The following is an 18,698-nucleotide window of genomic DNA, read 5'->3' on the forward strand; positions in this document are numbered from 1 at the left end:
TGTAACTTAGAGGACCAATCTTTCCTAGATGTGGCAACAATTTTCTCGAGTATTTGCTTAATCTGTCAGTTTGAGACTTCTACTTGCCCACTTGTTTGCGGGTGATAGGATGTTGTTACACGGTGTCGGACTCAATACTTTACAAGAAGTTTTTCGAAGATTTTGGAAATAAATTGAGAGCCGCCGTCACTAATGACTATTCTGGGCACACCGAATCTCGGAAAGATTATGTTCTTGAATAACTTAATTACTAATCGTGCATCATTTGTTAGAGAAGCTACAACCTTGATCCATTTAGATACGTAATCGACATCGACAAGTATGTAATTGTTTCCAAAAGAAGATGGGAAGGGTCCCATAAAATAAATTCCCCACACATCAAAGACTTTCACTTCTAAAATTCCCTTTTGAGGCATTAAATGTAAAAGGGATAGGTGCAGAATCGGTGCAAATGGAGCCAAGTTCTATAGAAGTTCCTTTAATTAGAAATAAAGTTGTCCCAGTAGTACCTCCGCATGTATTAAGCATTAACGAGGAACAGCTAAATGTTATTAAAGTGTCATTGATTAAGAATACATTGAAAAGAACAAAGGGGTGGAAGCGTGTGATGTTAATGGTAAAAGGCAATACAAATATAGTCTACGGGGCAAAAGGGGTTGTGCACGTGGGGTTTCATTCAAGAGTAGTTTGGGGCTGGGCCTAACGCTTCTTACAGGCCCAAGAGTCTCAAAATCTAAGAAGCCCCAAAAGTGTAAGGCCCTTTTTGTTGAGAGTGGGTCCACTGATTCAATTCAGATGGTGTTTGAGGAATCTTCACACTTTATCGCAAGCGGTAATTCAAAATTGAGAAAATCTAGGATTCCTACGAAGGTCAAACATGGCAAAGGGAAAGGAGCTACGAAGAGTAATATTCAGAGTTATGAGTCCCTAAACGATTCGGTGATTGAGCAAGGAAATAGAAGATACAGAGAGGAGGTGAAGAGGAAATCAACGGAAGAGTTGTGGAAAGAAATTATAGATTTGGGGGTGGTTGGACATGATCCAAGTGACACATACATTGGTGCAATTCAGGCAATGGAGATGGGAGATTGTGAAGGTCGTAAGTTTCAGATGGTGGCTCAAAATCAAGGGTTGTGATGAATATTGTTTCTTACAATATCAGAGGGGGGCAATCCTTTAAAAAGAAGGAGGATAAAAGAGTGTATGATGAAGGGCAAAGTAGATCTCTGCTTCATCCAGGAATCAAAACTCAAATCTACTTCTGAGGCGATTGTTAGAAGCTTTTGGGGTAGCTGTAAAATAGATTGGTCGGTCAAAAACTCTAATAGTTGTTCCGGAGGTTTGCTGATTATGTGGAAGGTGAATGTCATCGAGCCAATGTTCAGTTTCAGAGGGGAGGGTTATGTAGGAGTCTGTGCTATGTTTAAAGGTAAACATTGTTATTTTGTGAATGTATACTCAACCTGTATTCTATTTAAAAAGAGGAGGTTGTGGGGGAAGTTGATTGAATTGAGAGGTCAGTGGGGGGTGGTGAATGGTTCCTTGGTGGGGATTTTGATTTTGTTAGATTTGCTTCGGATCGATTAGGTCGTAATAGTCTTCAAAACTCTAAGGAGATGACATATTTCAATGACTTTATTGAGATTATGGATTTGGAGGATTTACTAACTGGTCATCAAAAATTTTCATGGAGTAGAGGTTATTGTGGTGTTATGAGCATAATTGACAGATTTCTTCTGTCAAGTGGCTTCGTAGCTCTTTTATCTACTGTCAGTCAAGAAATTGGAGCTAAGGATGTCTCAGACCATAGTCCAATTTGGATCAATTGCAATAGTCTTAATTGGGACCTAAAGCCTTTTAGAACTCTCAATGGCTGGTTGGATCATCCGAGTTTTGTTGAGTTTGTAGACAAGGAATGGAAGAACTTGAAGTTTACAGGTACTGCATCATTTGTCTTAAAGGAAAAGTTGAAACACTTAAAGTCTAGTCTTAGAAGGTGGAATGAGGAGGTCTTTGGATGGGTAGATCTTAAATTGGAGGATGTTGTTAAGAAAATAAATGTGTGTGATGATAAGTTTGTGTCTATTCATGGAGCGGATGGGGCTTTGGGGTTGTCGAACATGGATGGGGAGGTCGACGCAATGTCACATGAGAGATCAGAGGCAACTTGTTCCTTTTGGAATAATTTTCGAAGAAGGGAAAGTTTACTAAGGCAAAAATCAAGAATTAAGTGGTGCAAAGAAGGATACTTGAACACGAGATTCTTCCACAATTTGTTGAAGGATAGAAATATGAAAAATTACATTGGGAGCGTCGAAACAATTTCAGGTAGGGTGTTGGATGTAAAAGGCGTAAAAGAAGAAGTAAAGAGGTTATTTGAAGTGAAATACAGTGAGTTACCGTTTTGCAGTCCAACGTTGGAGGTTTCTTCATTTTACTCAGCTCTCTCAGATTGAAGTTCAAATGCTGGAACAACCTTTTTCGGAGTTTGAGATTTGGGAGGTGGTCAGAGAGTTAGATGGTAGTAAGCAAAAATACATCACAAACTGAAATTTATGACGTGGCTAATTACTCCCCATGAGAGAGAGTGACAACTAAGTAGTGACGTGATTTTCACTTCACTAATTAGTGAAGTGAATATCACGTCGCAAATGTTTGCACAAACATTCACACCATTTAAGTCAGAGCAGGCGTAACAGTTGTGGTGCAGGAAAATAATCTTCATTTGCGGCGTGTTTTTCATGTCACTAATTAGTGACATGAAATTCACGCTTCAACCAATTGCTATTTTGAATTTGAACGTTGTTGGATAAATGTAAGTTGCGACGTGATTTCCATAGCACTAATTATTGACATGTAAATCACGTCACTAATTCTTTTTTTAATGAAATTATGAAACCAATTAATAATTTGTATGTGTGTGTGTGTATATATATATATATATATATATATATATATATATATATATATATATATATATATATATATATATATATATATATATATATATATATATATATATATATATATATATATATATATATATATATATATATATATAATTAATAAATTAAATTAAAACTTAATATACTAAAATTTATAAATTAAATTAATAAATTAAATACACTAAAATATATAAATTAAATTAATAAACTAAATATACGAAAATATACTAAAATATATAAATTAAATTAATAAACTAAATATATTAAAATATATAAATTAATAAACTAAAATTATAAATTAATATTACTAAATATAATGTAATAATAAATTAATTAATATCTCACGAAAATTCAAAATCAAAATTTACAACAAAATAAAAATAAAATTAAAACAACGATCAGTCTGGGTCGGGAAAGTTAACATCATTTTCGTTCTCCTGATCTGTCGGCGCATAACTACCCACATTTTGATTTCCACCAAACGATTGCATAAATTGTCGCATTTGCGCCTCCATATCATATTGCCTCTTCGCCATGACCTCCGTTTGCCGCTGATGCTCACTCTGCGTTGCCTCCAGTTGGGCCTTCAAAGCTGCCTTACGTTCTACCGCCTTGCTTCTCGTGTTATTTACCGCCAATTGTCTTACGGTTTCTCGCTGTTCTGGTGTCAAATTTAATGGACGTGAACCTCCTTCCCTGTCAATAACTCTTTGATATAGAGTTCTATCATTACGTCTTAAGGTGCCTACCAAATTTCCACCACCAAAAAAACACCTGTTAGGCCCCTTTCCGCCAATGACTTCATTCCAAATATAAAAGTCTACATTTGGAAGAAGCGGCTCTCCCGGTCTCGGAGTATACTGAGGATTAAAATTCAGAAATCGTACAAGAAATGTCTGATAATCATCCTACAGATACAATAAAAAAATTAAGTTAAATATAATTTTAATGAAATGAAATTTACTTTAATAATATAGGAAAAATAGCCACGTGATTTTCACGCCGTAACTAAAATTGCCACATGATTTTCATGCCACAACATCTCACATGCCACGTGAAAATCACGCCACAAAAGTTTCCGATAAATTAAAAAAAAATATGAACAACGTAAATTAAATAACTTACCAAAGCTTTTTGTGTACGATCGTCAACAAAACCCCTGGTTTTCTTTGTCCAAGTCTTTATAACCAGCTCGATCATCATAGATGGTCTATTCAACTCCTTAGTCTAAATAATAAAATTAACTATAATTAATAATATATTATAAATCAAATTATAACTTCAAAAAGTGGTAATAATGATTACCAAGCATCGAAGATGCTCAGCAATGCTTATACTTCCAACAACATTAAGGCAACCCCCTTTTTCAGATGGTCTCATCTTCTTTGCATTTTTAGATTTAGCCGGAAATTCATCAGTCTCCCAACAATTAAGAAGATTGATAAGGTGAATTGACTTCTTTCATTAACATTTACAGGATTTCGTATGATTCTTGGAGTTAACATCAAGTGGTTGAAATAGTGACTACAAAAATGTGATGTTTCTCGATGCAAGTAATGTGCACATATTGATCCTTCAACTCTAGATTTATTTTTCACTGATCACTTTAAATCACCCATGAACCTTTCAAACGGATACATCCACCTATATTGAACAAGTCCTCCAAGATAAGCTTCATATGAAAGATGCACAGGTAGATGTCCCATGGAGTCAAACAAACCAGGTGGAAATACTGGTTCCAACTTACAGAGAATGACTGGAATATTTCGGTCCAACTTAATGATATCATCGACTCTTATAGCTGACGCACATATATCTCTAAAACTTGAATAATTTCAATTAGTGGATTAAACACGTGTTTGGGTAGAGAACCAAACGCAATTGGTAGCCATTGTTCCATAAAAACATGGCAATCATGACTTTCATACCATGCAACTTCCCAGTGTTAGGGTCGGTACACCTTGCTAAATTTGAAGAATATTCTCCAGGCATTCTCAAGTCTTTTAACCATCAAAAAACCATTTTAGCTTCTTGTGAGGTGAGACTCAAACAGGCCTTCAGTTTTAATAATTTTCCATTCGGTTGAGACTTGAACTCCAACTTTTTTTGATTACACCAAATTTTCAAATTTTCATGTCTTGTCGAGCCTTCTCATTATCTTTTGTTTTGTCTTTAACATCCATCATTGTGTTAAATACATTATCAAAAAAATTCTTCTTAATATGCATAACATCAAGATTATGGCGTAACAAATTATCTTTCCAATACGGGAGGTCCCAAAATATACTTCTTTTTGTCCAATTGCGTTCAACCCCATATCCTTCAATTCTACATGCCTTTCTAGTATCTGTGAATTTTGGTAGTTCACAAACTTGGTCCCATACACTACCTGGTGACAATCGAGGCGGAGGCAAATCTGTTACCCGTTCGTCTTTTTTGAAATTTGTCTTGTTTCTTCTATATGGATGATTTTTTGGTAGGAATCTGCGGTGACAGTCAAACCACGAGCTTTTCCCCCCTTTATCCAACGTAAACGCCTTGGTGTATCCATATAATGTGGACAACCCATTTTTTCATGTGTACCCCAACCAGACAACATGTCATATGCTAGAAAGTCGTTAATGGTCCACATCAAGACAACTCGCATAGTAAAGTTTTATTTACGGGATATATCATAAGTTATTATGAAATCCACAACCTCTTCAAATCATAAATGAAAGGTTGTAAGTACACATCAATTCCGACTTTTAGACTCGAAAGTCCTGAAATGACGTGCGTCAAAAACATGTATGGTTTTGTCATGCACATCTTAGTAGGGAGGTTGTAAGGGGTTACAATAAATGGCCAACAAGAATATGCACTTTCCGACGCTTGGACATATGGAGCAAAACCATTTGAGCATAATCCAAGCCTAACATTTCTAGGTTCTGCGGTAAAATCAGGATGTATTTGATCAAAGTGCTTCCATGCCTCGCCATCAGATGGATGTCGCATAGTGCCTGGATTTGTTTTGTTTGTATGATGCCATGTCATATGACTTGCACTGAGCATTGAAGCAAACATTCTTTTTAGCCTTGGTATTATCGGAAGATAAAACATGGACTTTACTGCCACACGAGATTGATTAGTGTTAATGGCTCTACTGCAAACTTTATATATTGGACTCATTCAAATATTACATTCCTCCAACAATCCATCTTGCGTACCAAACTCATTATCATAAAAAAACATGCAACCAATAATGCAATAATCAATCTTTCTTACTGTTAAACCCAACTTCGACACCAACTTCTTTGCATCATAAAAAGTTGTAGGCATGTTGTCTTTCGTTGCAGTTGAGTCCAATATCAATTTTACGAAGAATTCCAAACACTGATCAAGAACATTCTAATTTGACTTGACGGCCAATAACCTCACACACATTGATAACTTTGAGTCGGACGATCCCTTAAACAACGGCGTATTCATCTCATTCAACGACCGATAAAATCTTCGCGGTTCCTCATTCGACGACTCTTCCCCATTAAAATCCTCAGATTGATCATAGGTCACGTTCACACCAAAAGCATCCTCAACCATGTCACCGATCAAATTAAAGTTTTCCTCATATTTCATAGGCGGTCTTTCCTCATATTCCATAGGCGGTTGACTACTTGAAGCAAGCATATTGCTAGTCTCTGGTACGTTACTCTGCAGTTTTTCACCATTAAACGTCCAAACCCAATAATTTTTCATAAAACCCCTTATATGCAAATGATTGACCACTTCTTTTGGGTCACTAATTATAGGTCTACATCCACATTTAAGACAAGGACACCTAACTCCTCCTTCTCTTCGGCAACATTCCTGAGCAAACGCCCACGTGATAAACTCATTAACTCCTACTGTAAAATTGGGTTAAAGTGCATGTCTTTCTGGTTCCAATCTATCATACATCCAACTACGATAATACCAATAATAATGTTCCATACTGCACATATATCCAATCATTGTCTTTTTAGTAACTATAATTATTTTGAAACTACATTAACTACATTAACCGTATATATATATATATATATATATATATATATATATATATATATATATATATATATATATATATATATATATATATATATATATATATATATATATATATATATATATATATATATATATATATATATATATATATATATATATATATATATATCATATTGTTTTTTAACACAAAATATAATAAACAAATTTTTTATAAATATAATAAACAAATTTTTTTTATATAATATGTTCATGTTTTTAAACTTATACTAATATATATAATAATCTGTTTTATATATTCTAAAATATTTAATAAAAATTATTTTTAAGAAATTTATATATAATAATCTATTTTAATAATATATATAATAATACGTTTTAATAATATATATAATATGTTTTATTTATATATATATATAATATTTTTTTTATAATCTATTTTAAATATATTTTAAAATATTTAACCAAAAATGTGTTTTAATATATATATATATATATATATATATATATATATATATATATATATATATATATATATATATATTCTGTTTTAATAGGAAATTATATTAAAAACTATATTCTATTTTCAATATCATCTAAGATATATATGCTGTTTTAATAATATATATAATAATCCAAAATATATATTCTATCATCCTAAACTATATTCTCTTTTAAAATCTATATTTTATTTTCAATATCATCCAAAACAATATTTTTATAATCTACTAAAAAAAATAATACATCTTCTTTAATCTCCTTCAACTTTCAATCTCCTTCAATCTTCTTCTCCTTCAACCCTGTTCTTCTTCAATCTTCTTCTCTTCAATACTTTAACAAAAATTAAAACCTAAATTAACAAACACAAATTTCAATTCAAGTAATTATAAAAACGAAATTAAACAATTTTATTTGGGGAAAGAATTTGTGAGTTTGGAAGAGAGAAAGAGTATATGGAAAATAGATTTGAGTTTGGAAGAGAGAAAGAGTATAGAAAAATTTGGAAGAGAGGCGATGGGTCTAGGTGGGAGAAAGAGAATTGCATTAACTTATAAGCCAATCAGCGACATGAATTTCACGTCGCAACTTAGCCACGTGTAATTCACGTTGCAACGTTATCAACGATAATAAAGAAGATTCTCTCACCTGCAAAAGCCTGCGCCAATCAAAGTTAAGTCATCCCTTTTCCTCAGCGACGTGATTCCCACGTCACTACTTAAAATTTGAAAATTTTCAAACTCCTCCCACGTCGCTATTTTTTTTAAAATAAAAAATATGACACACACAATGTTAACGTTATGCATGATATTTTAATATTAAAAATTGTAGTGACGTGATTATCACGTTGCAACTGGGTTTTTTTATCCACGTGATAATCATGTCACAACTTCACGTGGTTAGGGAGTGTATTTTTTGTAGTGCAATAGTTTTAACCACATTTGCATAACTAGATGAGCCATGCTTTCTGTTTAAACAATCCCTCTTTCAATCCCCAATTTGTTTGCAACTATAACACTCATATGTTTTACAATTCTTGGATTTAGGCCTCTTCATTCTAGAACCTTCATTACCCTTGTCACGTCCAAAAACTTGACCTCATTTCACATGCAGACCGTAACCTTGGGTTCCTTCACTTACACTTTGCCTCATTTGAGATTAAGATAAAAGTGTAGAAGTAATCACAACAAGATTCATATTTTATTTCTAGTAGGTAAGAGTAGTCACCAAATAGTCTTAAGAACCTTATAACAAGAATAACAAAATGATTGTCTTATCTCGTCATCAATATCCGTTCCAAGCCTCACCAAATCAGTGATCAAAATGTTAAATACATTAACATGTTGTTACAAATTTGATCATTCCTATATCTTCAGATTTTATAGTTGCTCTTTTGTGAACAAATTGTTCATTAGTGTCTTTGACATATCTGATATTTTCATGTTCAGAATATGATACATCACATCGTCTAAAACATATAGATGAATCAATCCTACATCTTTCTCCTTCATCTCTGTCCTCTCGGTATCATTCATGCTGTTCGATTTCGCCGTACAATCTATCTTCTATAAACTTTGTTGAGCCAACATATCCTTAACCCTCCTCTCCCATAATCCAAAATTACATGTCATGTTGAACCTTCTTAATTTGAATTCTGCACCAGAATTAACTGCTATCTGATACCGATTGTTAGAATAACAACCAGTATAGAAGATTATAGAGAAACAAACGTAAAACACAATGAACACCGTCAATCTTTTTTAACGTAGTTCGGCCAATTGAGTCTACCTCTGCAACTATAAAACGTCTATAGTTCTCTTTATTTTTTTCTAATAATTAGGATTTGTAAGGGTTACAATGTTACAACCAATATATAATACTAGGATTTAGATTTCAATAATATCCATAAAACTCCCATATCTCTCAGTTCCCTAACCATAATAATTTTTACAATTCGAGACATACTCAACAATATCTATAATAATCTTTACAATATGAGTCATTCTCAACAATAACCATAATAATCCTCACAATATACCTGATACTCAATAGTTATATAAAAAACTAAACTAAATAATAATAAAAATATTTAGTCCTGTTTTGGCTTAATAATAAAAAACTTTTAAACTTTACTTCGTAAGCTCTTGATTTTGGCTTGTTTTGTTCCTAAATATCCTCAGAAAAAAGATACAGATAAGGAGATTTAATTAAAAAGATGAACTCCCTCAACAAAGATTTTTCAATCGGTCAAAAATTAAACTCACGACATTTAAGGGATCCAATTAATTATTCTTAAGTGTGTTTAAGAAAGAAAAAAGCCAACTAAAATAGTCCTAATAATAGTAATAATAACATGGCAAAATATCTTTTTTTTCTCTTATGTTAACCTCGGAGTTCATTTTGGTCCCTTAACTTCAAAAAGTGTCATATTGGTCCTTTAACTCTTCAAAAGGAGTCATTTTAGTCCACTTTTGTCATATTAGCGACGGAAATAGCGACCAATTTTTGAGTTTTTCCGTCGCTAATGTGACAAAAAGTACTAAAATGACACCTTTTATTTTCGTCGCTAATGTGACAAAAAGTACTAAAATGACACCTTTTGAAGAGTTAAGGGACCAATGTGATACTTTTTGGGCTTAATTGCAGTTTTGGTCCCCCTATTATTCTTTTTTTTGAGTTTTGGTCCCCCTATTTTAAAATTCGGAATTTTAGTCCCTCTACTTTAGTTTTTAGAGGATTTTGGTCCCCTTGCAAATCCGAAGACAATTTTTAATGAAATAAACCTCACATTGATGACATGTTTAACATAAATCTTAAATAAAAATACTTTTTTTTGAACATATCACGGCTGAAATGACATTGACACGTCATTAATGTGAGCATCATTTCATTTAAAATTGCATTCGAATTTGCAGGAGGACCAAAATCCTCAAAAAACTAAAATATAGGGACTAAAATTTCGGATTTTAAAATAGGGGGACCAAAACTCAAAGAAAAGAATAATAGGGGACCAAAACTGCAATTAAGCCTACTTTTTGAAGTTAAGGGACCAAAATGAACTCCAAGGCTAACATAAGAGACCAAAAAGGATATTTTGCCTAATAACATTAACTTTCTCATTAGATCTAGATTCTTTTAACTTATTTTTTTGGTAAGTACTAGATTCTCTTAACTGATAAATTATTGGTTATTATATATCTGGGTACATTAGAATAATCTAAACCCATAATCCAAAATTGAATAATAACCTGCAGTGGGGTTTGACCATTATTTTGTAGCAAATATAAATAATAAAGCCAAAAGAAAAAGACACCAATAGAAATCATGCCTCAAAGAACCAATCTCTCTTCCTTTCATAACCCAGATTTCAAAAATTTGCAGCAAGACCCTTCTGAAATTTCCTTCCAGTCATTTGGTATTAATCATGATTATCTTCCCTTTCGTACTATCAATTTCTCATCGAGTTCGCAAACACTATTGTCTGCAAACTCGATGAAGTCAGCAAAAGCTAAAGAAATATTGCAGAATAATAAGATGGATCAAAATTCGTATATAGGTGTAAGAAAAAGGCCTTGGGGGAAGTTTTCTGCAGAGATTAGAGACACAACAAGAGGAGGGAAAAGGGTTTGGCTCGGAGCCTTTGATAGTGCTGAAGATGCTGCTTTAGCTTATGATCAAGCTGCATTTTTAATGAGAGGTGATAATGCTCTTCTCAATTTTTCAGTTCAAAGGGTTAAAGAATCTTTGCAAGAGATTCAATATGATTGCAGCAAAGGATGTTCACCTGCACTTGCACTCAAGGAGAGACATTATAACCAAAGAAAGTTGTCATCAAAAGGTGTAAAGAATAATAATAAAGCAGGAAAACAAGATCAATCAGAGGAATCATCATCATCATCATCATCATCATCATCATCAGCAAGTGTGTTGGTGTTAGAAGATTTGGGAGTTGAATATCTTGAGCAACTTCTAAGTATATCTGATAATCCAAGTACAAGCAACGACAACAGCTACTTCAAATCAAATTGTTAATTTCAGTAATTTTCTTTTCTTCTTGTTTCTTTGGATTTTATAGTTATACAACATCATTTATGAAGCTTCTGCTTGTTTAGGTTTTCTATTCTCTTTTTTATTTTTCATAAGAAACAAACATTATTCATAAATTGAGTTCAAGGAGTAATAAAACTAGAAACCATGACAAGTACCTTCATAACGATAAACAGTATTGTTCGGGAAAACAACAAATCGAACTCAAGGAACAAAATTGTAGGCAAAAATGATAATATTTTTTTTTTTGGCTTTAAACCACCGGTTAAGTCCGGTTCGGGGGCGAGTTCTGGCATCAAGTGGTTCCATTCCATCCCCCTCCCGATCGCAGTTGCGGGGGATCGAACCGTGGTTCTCCCTACCAAGTCCAGCGCCAATCACCACTGAACCAACTAACGATTGGTGCAAAAATGATAATATTTACAAACAATAACTGCATCAAAAAATCATAACACATAAACTTCTTTCAAACATTCTAAGACTCTGATATATCTACACTCTCCAAAATAAATAGCTAGTATACAAAAAAGAGATGAATCAGAAATAAACTATAAAGTGTCACAAATGATGCATCTTTTACAAAAAAATTATAATAGATGTGTATATATCTAGTACTTCTCCAAATTCTTGTTTTAGTCTACTCTACCTCTTCCTTTATAATCCAAGACAATGTGAGATAAGTATCACATAACCTAAACATACCATAAACATACCATATTGAAAAATATATCAAGTACTTCTCCAAATTCTTGCTACATATCAGAAATTCAAACATGCAATTACATTCAGGACGATTTTTTGTTTATTTAAAATTAAAGTGTGAGCTATGAAATCAAATAATAGATTAAGTAAAGACAATACAATTAAAATTATATTGAACCTATTTTTTTTCTGTTAACAAAATATGGTTAGGAACATTCATCATTAGAACTAATAAACTTTTGATAATGAGATTCAAGCCCAATAAGATTTGATTCATTAGAAAGAAAATGTTGTCAATTGAAATCCTACACTTCAGCTGGTACATCTCAACGGTTAAATATTTCACATACCAATCTTATAAATTTGTACAGACATTTTGATATAAATTGAATCAACGAAAAACCAATTCAACCAAAGTTAAGAAAATGAAAGCAAAGCAATTTTTATTCCATGGCATGAGACTACAAAATGATTGACTGAAAAGAAGGGAAAGAAGAAATCAAGCCAACCTTGTATTCAGCGGTAAGCAATAGTGATTACTGAAATAGTATTAATCTGCAAAAATAGAGAAGAAAATGAGAGAGTATAAACAGTTTAAATCCACAGCCAACCTTGTTCTGTTGGAGAAAGGTAGGGTTTCAAAGGGAAGAAAGGAAATCAGTTCCGTGTCCGATTCTTACAGGGTGAAATCAAAAACCCAACAACATAATATTAATTAATTGACCTACTTGAAGTACTATTTTTTTTTTATGTTTTACTATTTTTTTTAATTACAAAGATGGATTTTAAAAATCATTCCTGAATAAAGAAGAAGAAGTTAGAATACACTGAGCACTAGCAATATTTAATTAAAAAAGCTAGAAAATAAGTTTAATAAAAGGAGCATTTAAAAAGCCAGCATAATTGGCATTGTGATGTTTAACATTAAAAAGAAAATAAAAAATTGAGTCTACAAAACTGCCTCCGGTTCTTTGGTTCGAACTTTTTTCGACCGGTTCAATTTAATTTTTTTAATTTTACTTTGATTTTACCTACTAGGAGTTTTAAAAAGTTTATTGAATCTGATTCAGTTCTAGTTCTCAGCTCAACCGATTGAACCGATTGGTTTGGTTATTAAAATATTGCTATATGGAGAGCCTAAATATGTACTAGAGCCAAAATGGATATATAACAAATCATGAATTATATACTAGAAAGAGAAAAAATATATAAACACAAGCTATAGAAAATTACAAAAAGAAATAGAGTTTGTGCGCAAAACACATAAACAAGCTAACACATAGGCCAAGCAACATAACAAAAGACCTTAAACAACAAACAACAAAAATAAGAAACACAAGACAGCCAACCCAACAATTCAATCTATCTTGAAAACTCGGATTTAAGAGACCTTTAGAGAGGACATGTTTGAGGGAGGTAGACACACCCACCTGCACAAAACTAAAGGAAGATAGATGGTTCCACCTCCCCCCAAATCCCTAAACGCCAAGCCACTTGAGCGGCCGCTGCTCCCATTTAGGCAAAGAAATGACAAAATCTGAAACATGGGTCTTAACCCACTTACAAGTCAAGCTAATTAATCATCATAGTCATCCAGTGATTAAGCGTCAAACTTTCTCGACAAAAAATTACTTTATTTTGCATTTTTCAAATAATCTAGACCACAAAATTCTAAATCGAGACCAATCCTAAGGACGCTTGTTTCTCATGCCAAAAGCCCTGAAACATTTCAAACACCTCTAAAAGCATTTGAGGTAGAGGCCTTGGCCGCCTCAGCAACCTAAAAACTCTATACCAAATAGTTTAAGCAACCTCACAAAATTAATGACTTAGTTGATCAAGCATTGGTAGACTAAGCAGATAACTTAAACAAATCAATATAAGAGAACCTATTTTCATTAAACAACGTATCCTTTGAAATGAATATTCTAATTTCAATATTAAGACATTTTTATCCCTTATGTTGAAGGGAGACTTCTAAAAAAAACACATTCAGAACTAAGAAACTGAAGCTTATTCTAATTATAAGGTCTTAAAAAAGAAAAGGATGCACATCCAAACATTTTATTTCATTTATAATCACATCGACATTTGAGTAATCCATGGAAAGATGAAAAAAATTATAAGATAGAGGTAAGTAACATATTAATAAGATATACACAGGTTGTAAAACTATGATCCTGAAACTTAAATTGAATAGAAGCATGAGCTAGTAAGGTTAAAATCATCTCAACAATTTGTCGATGTTTTCGCTCTACTCTACCCTTTTTTTTTGAAACAAAACATCATTTATTTTTGAAAAACTAAGACCCAGAAATCAGGTTATGAGTTATACTTGGAACACGAAGTTAAATGTTTAGGGATATTTGCAATAAATGATATTTGCAATTTTATCCACAACAATCTTGAAGATCAACGAAATTGGAGCATTCACAATGAGTTTGTAAAGTTATTTAGTTAGAATCACTCATTTAATATGTTGATTCCACAATAGAAAGTTGCTTTAATGCAATCCAATGGAGAGATTTCGAGCAAAACGTGATGGAATTCAATGAATTTGTGAATTGTGAAGTATTCATTTGCAATGAGTGATTCACATTGTGAGAACTCATCTGCTAAGAATTTTCTTCAACAACTTCTTGAAAATAACTCAGTTAGAGATGCTCTTTTTATAGAACTGGTAATAGAATTAGACATTCTAACAAACTATTATTGAAACTATACTAAACGTCATATGGGTATGGATTCTCTCCATTTCCTAAAAGAAATGGAAAATTCCATTACTATAGTTTTAGATGTATAAAATTAAATAATCATTAAATATATGTCACATGTGTTCGATATGCGTGTTGTTTACACATAAAAGTATAATAATAGATTAAATGACGAGAGAGAAAAATGGAGAGGATCTTAACCCCTAACATATGGTATATGCAAATTAAGTTCCAAGCTTCCATAAACAAAATTTGGAACTAAAATGAGACACTTTTCTTGCCTATTAAAGCTACTGAAACGAGTGTATGACAGAGATAACCTAACTGCACGGCCTCATACAGTGTGCTACTGTTGCCTCAAGAAGCAAACTATGGGAAATAAATTCACATAAATTCGCGTGAATCAAGCTCACGCATCGAATATTCGAGTCCTTTTTCCTCTCCGTTTTGTTTTATTTGGCTAATACTCCCTCTGGCCTTATTTATAAGCAAAGATTCTCTTTTTAGATTAATTGAATAATGAATGTATCTTGTCTTTTATGTAGACTAGATACATTAATTATTCAATGAACTTTAAAAGAGCATTTTTGCTTATAAATCAGGCCGGAGTAGTAGTTGACAAGCAATAATGACCATCGGCAGCATCCAAAAAGAAGACAATGGACCAGTTTGTTTCAGGTTTAAAAAAATATATTTTTCTTTGTATATTTTTTTTTAAACAAGAGATTTTATATATAAAGAAGTAAGGGTTCTCTAACCTGTTTTCAAAACTATTTTTTAAAATATTACAAATTTTTTATATTCGTTTTTTCTAAAATGAAACACTAAATTTGATATCTTATAATATAAATTTACATTATTATGAAGCTTCTGCTTGTTTAGGTTTTGTATTTTTTTTTTGTTTTTCATAAGAAACAAAGTTTATTCATTATTTGAGTTCAAAGAGTAATATAACCTAAAAAGCATGACAAGTACCTTATATAAATAGTATTCTCCTTTTTAAGTTTAGGTTTTGTATTCTCTTTTATTTATCATAAGAAACAAATTTTATTCATAATTTGAGTTCAAAGAGTAATAAAACCAAAAAACATGGAACTGCTACCTTCATGAGGATAGACAGTATTGTTTGGGAAAACAACAAATAAAAATTTAGGAACAAAATCGCAGGAAAAAAAATGATAATATGTACAAACTACAATTCCCCATAATAATAACACAAAAAATCATCACAAATATTCCTTATAACATTCTAAGCCAAGATTATAAGAGAAAGAGATGAATCAGATATATACTATATGTAAAGTGTCACTGATTGATGCATATATCATACCAAACCAAACCAATAGAAAACCGCAAATCAAACCAAACCAAACCGAAACCGCAAAAACCGTATTTGGTTCGGATTAGTTTGGGTCAGTTTTTACAAAACCGCACGGTTCAGTTCGATTTGCGGTTTGTATTTTGTAAACCGAACCAAACCGAATCAAACCACACTATGTTACAACCTAAATTTTACTAACTTACATCCAACCCAAACTTAAACTTATTATACATTAACATTATGATTACGAACAATTTTCTCATCCTTACACATATAATTTTAGTCTCGATCTTCTAAAATCTCTAATAACATTATCGCACCTTCTTTGCCACATACATCTTCCCTCTTCTTCTATAATCTCTACTCTCTTATATTCTTTCTTTTCACCTTCTCCTTTTTATGTAAATGTTCTGTATTTCTGTTTCGTTTTTATCGCATATCTTCTTCTCTAATCTCTCAACACTTTTTTTCTTTTTCACTTTCACTAATCTTTCGTCTCTTCTATTTTTTTGTTTCGTTATAATAATTTTTAAATTGTTTTATGCTATTATTTTATGTTTAATATTTCACTTTTGTCTAATTTAATTTTTACATATTAAATGGAAAATTGTTGTCAAAATATGATGAGTTTTGTTGTTATTTGATAGTGTATGAATGTATAAATACAAAATTATGTTATCATCTATATGTGTATGTATGGCTCAATAAAATATTTGTAAAAAACCGAACCAACCGAACCGAACCAAACCGCATTAGTTTGGTTTGGTTTGGTTCGGATTTTTTTAAAAGCCAACCGAACCAAACCAAACCGCACTATTTTTTCTCTTGCAGTTCGGATGATTTTTTTCGTCAAAACCGCCCAAACCACATCGCAAGCACCCCAACATATATGTACATATTTAGTTATAAACCTATATTGAACCTATGTAATGTAACTTTAATTAAGGTTTTAAATGGTGTCAAACTCACTACTTTGATCTACTTAATTAACTCATGCATTGAGATATATCTCTCTTCCTTTAAAATCCTTCTCATGGCATAGTAAGATTCTATAACTTACTCATTTGACAAAGATCTATCTTACCTCTTTTAGATACCCTTATTTACCTATCCGCGTTTTCTTCTAATTTTAAGGAGAATTGAACCTAGGATCCTTCAATAGGCGTGAGTGAGTGCAGGTCAGTGTTGCCGATGGCGGCGGAGAGCTAAAATCCCGCCATGCCGGTGCTTTGCAGTGCCGTAGCAGCCATGGTGCCGCTATTTGATAACACCAGTCTTATAAATTTGCACTGTCATTCACAAGGGAATGAATCTGAAAGAAGAACAAGTGTACAGCATTTTCTATCATAGTAGATATCTAACCTGTTGTCTGATATTTCTATTCGCATTTGGAGAAGAGTGTTTATGTGGCTAGATATTTCCGAATCTTTGACTCTTGAGGAGTTCGAGACTTTCTTCTACAACTATGGTAAGGTGTCTTGCTTAAATAAGCGATTGATAGTAGGAGTTGTATGGCTAGCAACGGTTTGGTCTCTTTGGCTAAATCGCAATGCGGTTATCTTTAAAGGAAAAGATTTTAGTTTTATCGATTGTATGTCGGAGGTTGTTCTTTTATCGTGGAGGTGGTTGAGTGCCTCTTATAAGAGCCGTAATCTTTGTACTTTTTATTATTGGAACATTCTACCTCTTCTTTGCTTTGAAAGGTAGATTCCCCCTCTTGTATCGGGTTGGAGCATCCCTTTTGCTCCATATAATCCATTGCTTATTTAAAAAAAAAACCTGTTGTCTGATAAAACTATACACAATTTAAAAACCAAAGTAAGACTACAGTAACTTTTCCTACCATTTGCAACCTTAATGTGTTTTATATAAAACTACAAAATGATTGACTGAAAAGAAGGGAAAGAAGAAATCAAGCCAACCTTGTATTCAGCTGCCAGCAATATATAGTGATTTCTTGTACATACTCAACATATTTTTCACTGAAATAGTATTAATCTGCAAAAATAGAAAAGAAATTGAGAGAGTTTAAATTCACAGCATTGTTAGAGTTGGCGTTGAGAGAAAAGTAAATAGTGTGGTTTTGTTGGAGAAAGGTGCTAGGGTTTCAAAGAGGCGGAGCGGGAAGAGAAGAAACGAGTTTCGTGTCCTATTCTCACAGGGTGAAATGAATATCCAACCATATAATATTATTTAATTAGAGTACTATGTTTTTTATGTTATACTATTTTTTATTACAAATATGAAGTTTAAAAATCATTTTTTTAAAAAAAAAAGTTAGAATACACTGAGCACCAGCAATATTTGATTAAAAAAATAATGGGTTTTTTTCTTACAAATTGCATGATTTCAAATTGCGGACCACGTCACTTGATGCGGCTGCAATATTACAGTTATGGTAGTGTCCACATCCGCATCATGCTGCAATTGTGATGTGATCGTAAATCA

At 32.4% G+C, this 18,698-nt stretch overlaps 2 protein-coding genes across 2 annotated transcripts; both read left to right on the top strand.

Moving 5' to 3' along the window:
- The first annotated feature begins 1,616 nt into the window (after window positions 1–1,616).
- On the top strand, window positions 1,617–2,456 carry LOC131657540 (uncharacterized). Its single transcript, XM_058926928.1, has one exon. The coding sequence runs from the start codon at window positions 1,617–1,619 to the stop codon at window positions 2,454–2,456; it is 840 nt and encodes a 279-aa protein (XP_058782911.1).
- An 8,334-nt stretch (window positions 2,457–10,790) lies between these two features.
- LOC131657548 (ethylene-response factor C3-like) lies at window positions 10,791–11,498 on the top strand. The gene has a single exon (XM_058926935.1). It carries the CDS (start codon window positions 10,791–10,793, stop codon window positions 11,496–11,498), a length of 708 nt encoding a protein of 235 aa, XP_058782918.1.
- The last annotated feature ends 7,200 nt before the right edge of the window (window positions 11,499–18,698 follow it).

This window comes from Vicia villosa, linkage group LG1 (assembly GCF_029867415.1).
Source record: "Vicia villosa cultivar HV-30 ecotype Madison, WI linkage group LG1, Vvil1.0, whole genome shotgun sequence".
Classification (NCBI taxonomy): Eukaryota; Viridiplantae; Streptophyta; class Magnoliopsida; order Fabales; family Fabaceae; genus Vicia; species Vicia villosa.